General features: G+C 42.0%; 1 protein-coding gene across 2 annotated transcripts; it reads left to right on the plus strand.

The window, feature by feature from the left end:
• LOC115173414 (zinc transporter 8) lies at positions 1–9,108 on the plus strand. 2 transcript variants are annotated; one of them, XM_029731461.1, is made up of 8 exons: positions 1–379; positions 3,114–3,280; positions 3,474–3,620; positions 4,144–4,297; positions 5,064–5,427; positions 7,657–7,762; positions 8,009–8,143; positions 8,398–9,108. In XM_029731461.1, exons 1-8 carry the CDS (start codon positions 306–308, stop codon positions 8,541–8,543), a joined length of 1,293 nt encoding a protein of 430 aa, XP_029587321.1. In that variant the 5' UTR covers positions 1–305; the 3' UTR covers positions 8,544–9,108. The 2 variants fall into 2 exon arrangements, with proteins under 2 accessions (XP_029587321.1, XP_029587322.1); XM_029731462.1 differs by lacking the exon at positions 1–379 and adding an exon at positions 862–979.
• Positions 9,109–11,947: the final 2,839 nt, after the last annotated feature.

Raw genomic sequence — 11,947 nt, forward strand, 5'->3', positions numbered from 1 at the left:
TTGCACACGGTGCTTGGTCACAAGGCTTCAAATACTAACACTGCTTGCATTGTCACTCAAACAATATTTGAAGATGCATGGAACTTGTCCTCTTTTCTGAGAGGAGATCTAGATGATGATAACACTTGAAATGTGCCTATTTGTTTTACATTAGTCAATTTAAAAAAAGAAAATAGCATTTTTATTTTGTCTGTTTTTATTTCTCCGTCTAATATATTGGCTGGGTGTTAATAGTTTAACAAGTTTTATGTTGTTTACTGTAACCAGTTTTATATTGTTTATTGTCGTCCCTGAAGCACTCAATCATGTTCAGAAAGGATCCAGAGAGATCTCAACTGGTCACCGAGAAAGGCACCATGTACAGCATCACCATGGAAAGGTAAAGTAGACCATTTATTTATTGTCTGAAAGTGTCAGTCTGTTGTTTTCAATTATGTTATTTACATTTATGATATCTGAAAACAAAATGACATCGAAATATGACTGGATAAGGGCGTCTGATAAATAACCAAAATTTAATTTTAAACTTTAGCCTAAATATAATTTGATAGACATATAAGTAGGGTTTATTTATTTGAATTTGTTCCTCCATTTCCACAGCAACAATTAGTTGTTATTTTTTTTTACTTGATTATTGAATTATGCCAATGAGTGATTGGGCCTAGTTCTCACATTTCATACGCTGCAGTCACATTTATTTCACATTTATTTTAGTCTGTTTAATGTGACAGTTTGTTTTATAATGTTTTCTATACAGCAGACAGCCTTGAGATCACCTTATTAGGCGTTCTCTGTCCTCAAGCTCAGCCTCGCCTCCTGCAAGGTTGGGTGGGTTATAGCCTACAATATTGTACACACGGGTCTGGTTCTGGCTGGCTGTAGTGTTGCGCAAACTTGGAGGTTCGAGACCGCTTGTGATGTTGTAAAATAAACTTTGGAAGATGTCATTGGTGTACGAGGAGGGTGTTGAGTGCCCATGGTGAGTTATTTGAATTGGTATTTTCATGTATAGAATAAAACAAACTTTTTTGAGAATCTTAGACAGCCTAATACCCCCACTCCAGTCATGCGAAAAAAAAAGATTTGCGCACGGGTTCTAATTCTGGGTTTGCAATTACCCCACAGTAAGGATGATAGGAGCTCAGCTGAGACTACTCACAAGTGTCACACCCCACCAGTGCTCCGTTGTCGTGGTAATAACTTACTGTCAGTTCACCGTCCTTCTGCCTCCGATGTTAAACGTAACTTAGACCTAATTGCCATGCTAAAGTGCGCAGGTATCTTTCCTTATTTCATAGTATTCTCACCAAATGTGGTATTAACGCTCTCCCACAGTGTTGGGGAAGCTACTCTGAAAATATAGTTGACCAATTACTTAACACTGGCAGAAGTTAAGCTACACCAAAGCTACCCTTAAGAAATATAGTTTACTTAAAGGGGCAATCGGCAGTTGTTACATCCATTTTTGGACTTATAAATTAATGATATATTGATTCTTGAAGAATATAACTTATAAATACCTAAATGAGCTCAGTTTAACTGTCATACCCCATCAGAACCCAAAATATAAGCTTGTTTTATTCCAATTTTAGTAAACAAAGTAAATGTAAACAAACACTATATAACCTCAAAACATGGTTAAAACTATAATTTTGATATCATTGATGGTCAGTCCCTGCATCCATAGCTCAGCTTTTTACTGAAACATTATGCTTTGTTATTGTTTCTACTGCTGATTTCCACTTTAACTAACATTACTTTGAAAAGCGAGTTCACTACATCCAAACTACATTATGATAAATTATCATATCTAAATCTGAAATGTCATAGACTACAAATTGCAAGAACAGATTTCTCTGGAGTCAGATTTTATCAGAATGTGTAAATTGTCCTATTAAACACACAAACTATGTTTCAAGTGATAATTAGGAAAGAAAGGACATTTCCTACGTCAACCATATTTTAGTGTGTAGTTCCAGTAGTTAGCTACACCACTACATGGCAAAAAAGTCATTAACTATCACCAAGCTACAAAATGTATTTAAATGACTAATTGAACTACTCACTACTCCCCGACACAGCTCTCTCATCACATCCATTATCTGGTCCCTAGTTGGGGATTTAAAGGGAGGATAGCTCTGGAGCTACAAGGTTGAACAAACAGAGACACATCAGTTAGTCAGTTAGCCTAACAGGTGAAACTGGTTCAGTGTTCAAGGCATGGTGTTCATAAGGCCCCTAGCTATGGATTTAACCTAAATAATGTAAATTATCAACATTGGCGCTAATAAGGCCCCCTACCAACCTGGTTTTCCTGATGGGTTTCCTTTCATGTACCAAACAGGCTCTGAAATGGAGGCGCTCTGTATATGCTGGTGACTGTATTTGGTACAGCAGTATTCTCCCTGGGGTGTTGGAAAGAACACACTGTTGACAAGACAGTAAAAACACTTGAGGCACTGGGCATACTACAATTTGTAGCCACAACATACAACATTGTTACAGTTTTAATGACCCTCACTCACTTAAATGTGACAGACAAAACATATTACTAAAAAAGATGTATGTCATGCTTAATACATACAATGTAATTAACATCCCAGACAATGTAATTAACATCACAGATGTAGAATTTACATTTTGAGAAAAAAACACCTGCACTGGCGTTTGTTTTTTCTCTGCCTCATTGCAACATGTGTAGAATTGCAGGAAATTAGCTTTAAAACAGCAACATTTTTTCTCTTAGCCACATGCACACCTGGGCACAACTCGAGCGCCATCCTTTCTTCCAAACTCTGCTCAGCCTCAGTCTTTCTCTCTTCTTTCCATTCCCCCTCTTCCCCCTCCTCCTAATTCTTGGATGATTTTCATGATATCCATCTTGCTTGTCTGGTCTTTCTGGGCACAACTTGAGAGGGACAGCCATTCTTACAGGCTCTGCCTAAATCTTTTCTCTCCCCACTGTCCCCCCTCCTCCTCCTCCTTCTTGGACCAAGTTCAGGATGTCCAGCTATCTTGTCTTCCCTCTTAGTCTCCTTTTCACCCCCTCTTCTCCTTCTTTTTGGATAAACCATATGTCTGTTGTCTTCCCTCCCTGCCCCCCCCCCCTACAGTGTGTCCACAGATGAGATAATGCAGAGGGTGAAGGGCAGCAACATCAATCATTGCCATGACAACAGCAAGGCTACGGAGGACAGGGAGTGGGAGAAGCAGTTGGCCAGGAAGAGGCTCTACGTGGTCTCGGCTGTTTGCTTGGTCTTCATGATCGGAGAGATCCTGGGTGAGGGGTAAAATGACACATGACTATTGGTTAGCCTGTCGATTAGTTAGTCAGGGACTCTATGTGTCTGTCAGTCAGTCAGCAGTCAGTTAGTTAGTTAGTTAGTTAGTTAGTTGTCAGTCAGTCACTCACTCACTCACTCACTCACTCACTCACTCACCTCTCTCTCTCTCACTCCTCTATTTGTCTGTAGGTGGTTACTTTGCGGGGAGTCTGGCGGTGATGACAGACGCCGCCCACCTGCTGGTAGACTTCGCCAGCTTCATCATCAGCCTGGTGTCTCTGTGGCTCTCGTCCAGACCCGCCACACGCACACTCAGCTACGGCTGGCATCGTGCAGGTGAGATCATCATCCTCATCATCATTGTTGTCATCATTGTCATAATGCGTGTGCTTCATACTCTCACATGCTTTCTGGAACAAATAAGCAGAAGTGGAGTGATTTAATATGTCTATAGAAGAGCATACCTAATGGTTGTTTTAGCGTTGTGATTGTGTATCATGGTCTTTACAATAGGAACCTGACAAATCATACTTTAAAAAAATCACATGCATCAATTCCCTTTCAGGTGAATAGTACCATGGTTCACTTTTCAACTGGAGTTTTGTAAAACTAGGCTACCTGTGCCTCTTATTGGAGACCTTTCCTCTTGGCACTCACTATGTAGTATGTCTGGCACCGCATGGTTGTGCCGGGGACTGCTGGCAATATCAAATGTGTTTTCCTGCAGCTCTTTACTGTAATATATCTGTCCATGACATTTCTATAATATATATCTCTGCCTTTCCCTTGATTTAAACATGATGTGTTCTCTTTTTCTCCTCTCCTGTGTGTGTGTGTGTCCTCTCCCTCTATCCTCTAGAGATCCTGGGCGCTCTCCTCTCGGTGGTGACCATCTGGCTTGTGACAGGTGTGCTGGTCTACCTGGCCGTGCAGCGCCTCATCAGAGATAATTACGAGATCGAGGGGACCATCATGCTCATTACCTCAGGCTGCGCTGTGCTTGCAAACATCATGTGAGTCCACCGACCCGAAACGCAGCACCGTTCATGAACTGAGATGTTCGTAGAGAAATTCTATTCCATTCATGAATTGACGTGGTCTGCTGTTACCATGACTAATGTAGTATTTACTATTGACGACTACTGATGACAGACAAGCTCAGAAACTGACGTGGATTGCCGTGGGGTTTATTCCCTGTAAGTAGTATTTTCGGGTTGTTAACGGTTCCCGCTCAGGACTAGATATTAGTGACTCACAAGTGAAAATCAAACCACAGTATGTCACACTTTATTTGGATAGTCCGTATTTTCATACTATTAACAAACTATCTGTTAATAAGCAACTGCTTGCTAAGGTTACTATTAGGGTTAGGGTTAGGTTTAGAATAATGGTTAGGGTAAGGGTTAAGGTTTGGGAAAGGGTTCGGATAAGTGTTAAGGTTAGTGTTAAGGTTAGGGTTAGAGCTACGTTTAGGGTTAGTAGATACAGCAATTCATTGAAATATTACTGATAGTCTAGATAGTCCATCTATAGATGATCTACAGACTATCCAAATAAAGTGTTACCCAACAGTAGCAAGTAGATGTGACAGTAGCAAGGATATACAAGTATTGTCATGTAAACAGCCTACAGATATCTTCCACAGCATGAAAATTCAATGTTGCAGTAATGCATCCTGGTATAATGCTTTATAACTTGTTGTAAGCATATACAAACATTTATAATGCCTAATAACAAGGCTTTTAATATGTTATCTCTTTCTGAATGTCCTGTGGGCAGTATGGCTTTCACCTTGCACCAGTCCGGGCATGGGCATAGCCACGGGGGCCTCAGTAGCGGGCACAGCCACAGCCACAGCCACGGCAACAATGACAAGGGCAACCACGGTCACAGCCACGCGGTGGGCAATAGGCACGGGCACAGCAACAAAAGTAACCACTCACACGGTAATGGTAACCAGGAAAACCATTCCCATGGAAACGGCGATGTGGAGCAGCACGGTAGGGTGGACGTTCAGCAGTATGAGTTGTCGGAGTCGCGACCTCAGGCCAACACCAGCGTGCGTGCCGCCTTCGTGCACGTGGTGGGAGACCTGCTCCAGAGCATCAGCGTGCTGGTCAGCGCCATCATCATCTTCTTCAAGGTAGTGGTCAGCCGGTTGTGATGTGGGAGATAGTGATCAACGTTGGTGATGGGAGGGGTAGTAATCAACTGGGGTGTTGGAGGAGGTAGTGGTCAACGGGGGTTTTGGTGGAGATAGTGGTCAACTGGGGTGATGGGAGGGGTAGTGGTCAGCTGGGGTCATGTGAGAGGTAGTGGTGAACTGGGGTGATGGGAGGGGTAGTGGTCAGCTGGGGTCATGTGAGAGGTAGTGGTGAACTGGGGTGATGGGGAGAAAGTGGTTAACTGGGGTCATGTGGTAGGCAGTGGTCAACTGGGGTGATGGTGGAGATAGTGGTCAACTGGGGTGATGTGGGAGATAGTGGTCTACTGGGGTGATGTGAGGGGTAGTGGTCAACTGGGGTGTTGTGGGAGATAGTGGTCAACTGGGGTGATGGGAGGGGTAGTGGTCAACTGGGGTGATGGGAGGGGTAGTGGTCAACTGGTGTGATGTGGGAGGTAGTGGTCAACTGGGGTGATGGGAGGGGTAGTGGTCAGCTGGGGTGATGTGGGAGATAGTGGTCAACTGGGGTGATGGGTGGGGTAGTGGTCAACTGGGGTGATGTGGGAGATAGTGGTCAACGTTGGTGATGGGAGGGATAGTGATCAACTGGGGTGATGTGGGAGGTAGTGGTCAACTGGGGTGATGGTGGAGATAGGGGTCAACTGGGGTGATGGTGGAGATAGGGGTCAACTGGTGTCATGTGAGAGGTAGTGGTCAACTGGGGTGATGGGGAGAAAGTGGTTAACTGGGGTGATGTGGTAGGCAGGGGTCAACTGGGGTGATGGTGGAGATAGGGGTCAACTGGGGTGATGGTGGAGATAGTGGTCAACTGGGGTGATGGTGGAGATAGTGGTCAACTGGGGTGATGGTGGAGATAGGGGTCAACTGGGGTGATGGTGGAGATAGGGGTCAACTGGGGTGATGGTGGAGATAGTGGTCAACTGGGGTCATGTGAGAGGTAGTGTTTAACTGGTGTGATGGGGGAGAAAGTGGTTAACTGGGGTGATGTGGTAGGCAGTGGTCAACTGGGGTGATGGTGGAGATAGTGGTCAACTGGGGTGATGGTGGGGTAGTGGTCAACTGGTGTCATGTGGGATGTAGTGGTCAACTGGGGTGTTGGGGTGAGGAGAGGGCGATGGGGTGAGGAGATTAGGGTCGAGGGAAAATGGGCAGGTTAGATAAGGATGAGGCGGATGTTAGTGTTGACTCACTCTCCCTGGCTTTCGTAAGATGTAATTTTGATCTGATCATTTAGATAGCTGAATACTCATTGCGTTAGAATGAAACACAGTAGTGTCCCAAATAGTGCCCTGACAATATTAGGTCATTAGTCTAATTTCATAGATTAAGTTAAAAGTCCTTTTGAATTTGCATACATTTTGCATAAATACTATTGAAAACTCTCAGCAATACACAATGAATCAAGCAGTAATTGATGGAAGATCCATGTACTGTAACTACTATTAGTTAGCTAAGATTTATTATAAATTGTTGACTATCCATTTCGCGATTTCTTAGCTTGCGCAAACAAATGAAGTATCACTGCAGTACATAATGTACCGCTCGGTTACAGAAGTTTACAGGTTCATTTCACAGTAAACCCAGTGTGACTTTTAGACTCTTCCCCCTCTTCCTTCCTGTGTGTGATAATCTCTCACTATCTTCATGTGCTGAGCATGCACCCCCGTAGACATTGAAATCTACCGCGTCATGTTCTCAAATGGAACTTTTGAGCATGGTGTATTTTTTTGACTGATATTGCGGCAATTCTCAATATAATTATTCCTTTTATGATGCTGCACGAGCAAAAACTTTACGTGTTTTAATGTGCGATAGGGACGTCATAGATTTCCTCAAGTATGTCTTGACTAAAGTAAAATATATTAGGGGGAAAAGATGTAAAGATAATGTAAGATAATGCTCCCGAGTGGTGCAGCGGTCTAAGGCACTGCATCTCAGTGCTAGAGGTGTCACCACAGACACCCTGATTCAAATCCAGGCTGTATCACAAACGGCTGTGATTGGGAGTCCCATAGGGCGGCGCACAATTGGCCCAGCGTCGTCCGGGTTTGGCCCCTGTAGGCCGTCGTTGTAAGTAAGAACTTGTTCTTAACTGACTTGCCTTGTTAAATAAAGGTTAAAAAAATATATAATATTAAAGTATGTAATGATTATGGTTCTTAATCGCTCTTTCTCTGATTCCCACAGCCCGAGTATAAAATAGCTGACCCAATCTGTACGTTCCTGTTTTCCATATTTGTCCTGGGAACCACCATCACCATTCTGAGAGACATCCTGATAGTCCTCATGGAAGGTAAAACATGGAATTCCCTCTAACATCCCTGTTTCGGGATTATGCCAAAGTGGCCGTCTTACTATAGACTAGGAATGACTTATATTGACGACAGCCACGAGGATATGTTTTTGCGCAAGAGTTGATGATTGTAACATGTCTAAAAGGGACCTAACTTGCCAAGCTTTTGTGCCCAGTCCCTCCTCTGTGTGTGTGTGTGCGTGTAATGAAATCCATATCTTTCCCTCCCTCTCAATCTCTTCCCAGGCACCCCAGCTGGAGTGAAGCACGGTGAGGTGAGGGATCGGCTGCTGGCAGTGAAGGGGGTGAAGTCTGTCCATAACCTCCATATCTGGGCCCTGACTATGAACCAGACGGTGCTTTCAGCACACGTGGCTATAGGTGAGTGTAGCTGGACCAGGCTGTCAGTAATCTACTGTTATGTTATATCTCTCATATATAATGATGACGATGATGGCTTTATTGTATCCATTACCATTTATATTTTTTTTGTCATATATCAGAGTATGACACTTTCTGTGGAAATACCACTGCCGTTTCCACTATCTATGACTTGACTTGATCAGACCATAGTGACTTGCAGAATTGTGATTTGGTCAGTGTCATCATACTTGCGTTTCCCTTTCCCTCCACAGATGACTTAGTGGATGCCCAGCCAGTTCTAAGGGAGATTACCCAAACTTGCTTCTCCAACTACAACTTCCATTCAGTCACCATACAGCTGGAACAACAGGCCGACCAGAAGCCTGGGTGTAGCCTGTGTGACGACCCCAAAATATAGACGTCTGTTTAAGCCCATGGGAGAGGCCAGGAGCCCAGAGGAATAAGCTACCAAACCAGGATTTAGTTGTAACCTGGACAGGCTTTTGGCCAGTGCTTGACTTGGCCAGGAACATACTGGAACTGAGTTATAGCACCTCACATATTCTACTGCTTGAGTTCCTGCACCTCTTAGAGAATATTGGCTTAAAATATTCAGTGGTGTAAAGTACTTAAGTTAAAATATTTTTTAAGTTCTACTTAAGTTGTTTTTTGGGGTTATCTGTACTTTACTTTACTATTTATATTTTTGACAACATTAACTTTTGCTCCACTACATTCCTAAAGAAAACAATGTACTTCTTACTCCTTACATTTTCCCTGACACCCAAAAGTACACGTTACATTTTGAATGCTTAGCAGGAAAGCACAATTGTCTAATTCATGCACTTGAGAGAACATCCCTGGTCATCCCCTGCCTCTGATCTGGCAGACTCACTAAACACAAATGCTTCGTTTGTAACTTATTTCTGAGGGTTGAACTGTGACCCTGGCCATCCGTAAATTAAAAAAACAAGAAAATCGTATTGTCTGGTTTGCTTAAAATAAGAAATTTTAAATGATTTATGCTTTTACTTTTGATACTTAAGCATATTTAGAACCAAATACTTTTAGACTTTTACTCAAGTAGTATATTACTGGGTGACTTTTACTTTTACTTGAGTCATTTTCTTTTAAGGTATCTTTACTTTTACTCAAGTATGAAAATGGGGTACTTTTTCCACCCCTGAAAATATTGTGGAGTTCCTGCACCTTAATATAAACAGCACCCAAAATAGAATACAACTTTATTGTCCATGTGTAACAGCAAAAGACGTGCAGTGCAGCCCCCCTGGATGAGTACCGGCACCTATTTCAGCCCACTTCAAGCACTGCTTTTGGCTGATCTATATTGGACCAGAGGGGTATACTACATATTGGATATTGGACCAGAGGGGTATACTACAAAGCAGGGTCAATGAGTTAGCCAGTTCATTTTTTAAAACTTTTTAAAATTTGTATTTCATCTTTATTTAACCAGGTAGGCCAGTTGAGAACAGATTCTCATTCACAACTGCGACCTGGCCAAGATAAAGCAAAGCAGTGTGACAAAAAACAACAACAAAGAGTTACACGTGGGATAAACAAAAGTACAGTCAATAACACAATAGAAAAATGTATATACAGTGTGTGCAAATGGAGTAAGGAGATAAGGCAATAAATAGGCCATAGTAGGGAAGTATTGCCTAAATAGTAGCTAATTTGCCTAAATATTCTGAAATAACTTTTAGTTTTTAACAAGTTCGATGCAGTTCTTCTACTAATTTTGTCATGGGTCTGAGATATTTTTATGCCGTTTTACAGCGCAGATTTCCTGCAATTCTACACATAGGGTGGAGAGAAATGTTTGCAGTTTTGAATATGATATCTGATTGAGAGAGACTAACAAAATCAATATGGATCCCCCGGTCGGTAATTTGACCATGATTACGACAAGTTTAGATAACTGGCTAGACTAACTTACCAATCTAAAAAATGTTTGCTGAGATTTGCCCAACCAAATTTCTAAATTGCATTATACTATTCTAACTTTTACACAGTAAGTTGAGACACCGACTGAGTTCCCCTCCATCCCTGGTCTAATTGACTCAGCAAAAACACATATCTAAGTTTCTTAATGAACCAGAAAATCAATAATTATTTGGGATCGCTGGCTAACTCATTGATCCTGCATTGTAGTTTACCCATCTGTTGTGTGGTTAGTTTGTTTATCTCTGAAATCAAATCAGAGGTGGTCATTCTACACTCACAAGAAAGTGCCTCTGTGCCAACATTCTCAAAGAAGTAAAGATTGAAGAGATCAAGGATGGAGAGCCTTGCCCGATTACAGGCTCGAAATGTGTTGCACACACCATATATTATATTTATATACACCACCGGTCAAAAGTTTTAGAACACCCACTCATTCAAGGGTTTTTCTTTATTTTGACTATTTTCTACATTGTAGAATAATAGTGTAAACATCAAAACTATGAAATAACACATATGGAATCATGTAGTAACCAAAAAAGTGTTAAACAATTCAAAATATATATTATATTTGAGATTTTTCAAATAGCCTGTAACGGTTGTCGTCGGATTGAGACCAAAACGCAGCGGGTATATGTGTACTCATCTTTTATTAAGGAAAGAAGGAAAAAAACAAAATAAACACGTACACTAAAAGAAACACAACGACAAATAAACAGTCCTGTAAGGACATAAGCTATACATGGAACAATCTCCCACAAACTACAAAACAAAACACATACCTATATATAGGACTCTCAATCAGAGGCAACTAAAAACACCTGCCTCCAATTGAGAGTCCAACACCCAAACCTAGACATAGAAATACAAAGAACTAGAAAGAACATAGAAATACAAACATAGAACATAACCCAAAACCCGGAACTAACAAATCAAACCCCCTTTAAATACAACACACGCACACCCCAAACCACATAAAACAAATACCCTCTGCCACGTCCTGACCAAAATTAAAAACAAATACTCCCTCTACTGGTCAGGACGTGACATAGCCACCCTTTGCATTGATGACAGCTTTGCACACTTATGGCATTCTCTCAACCCCAGCTTCATGAGGTAGTCACCTGGAATGCATTTCAATTAACAGGTGTGCCTTGTTAATTTGTGGAATTTCTTTCCTTCTTAATGCATTTGAGCCGATCAGTTGTGTTGTGACAAGGTAGGGGTGGTATACAGAAGATAGCCCTATTTGGTAAAAGACCAAGTCCATATTATGGCAAGAACAGCTCAAATAAGCAAAGAGAAACAACAGTCCATCATTACTTTAAGGTCAGTCAATCTGTCAAAGTTCAAGAACTTTTAAAGTTTCTTCAAGTGCAGTCGCAAAAACCATCTAACGCTATGATGAAACTGGCTCTCATGAGGACCGCCACAGGAAAGGAAGACCCAGAGTTACCTCTGCTGCAGAGGATATGTTCATTAGAGTTACCATTCATTAAAGACACCCTGCTTTGAATCCAGGCTGTATTACAACCGGCCGTGATTGGGAGTCCCATAGAGCGGCGCACAATTGGCCCAGCATCGTTCGGGTTAGGCTGGTGTAGGCCGTCAATTGTAAACAAGAACTTGTTCTTAACTTGCCTAGTTAAATAAAGGAGAAAAATAAAACAGACACATCTCAACATCAACTGTTCAGAGGAGACTGTGTGAATCAGGCCTTCATGGTCGAATTGCTTCAAAGAAACCACTACTAAAGGACACCAAGAACAAGAAGAGACTTGCTTGGGCCAAGAAAGAAACACGAGCAATGGACCTAAAACTGGTGGAAATGTATCCTTTGGTCTGGAGTCCAAATTG

This window comes from Salmo trutta, chromosome 34, assembly GCF_901001165.1.
Source record: "Salmo trutta chromosome 34, fSalTru1.1, whole genome shotgun sequence".
In the NCBI taxonomy this organism is placed as follows: Eukaryota; Metazoa; Chordata; class Actinopteri; order Salmoniformes; family Salmonidae; genus Salmo; species Salmo trutta.

Excerpts from the sequence above, each read along its gene's own strand:
- LOC115173414 (XM_029731461.1), top strand. The coding sequence starts at position 306 with ATGTTCAGAAAGGATCCAGAGAGATCTCAACTGGTCACCGAGAAAGGC. Across the intron at positions 3,281-3,473 it reads CATGATCGGAGAGATCCTGG|GTGGTTACTTTGCGGGGAGT; the intron begins GTGAGGGGTAAA and ends ATTTGTCTGTAG. Across the intron at positions 3,621-4,143 it reads CTACGGCTGGCATCGTGCAG|AGATCCTGGGCGCTCTCCTC; the intron begins GTGAGATCATCA and ends TCTATCCTCTAG.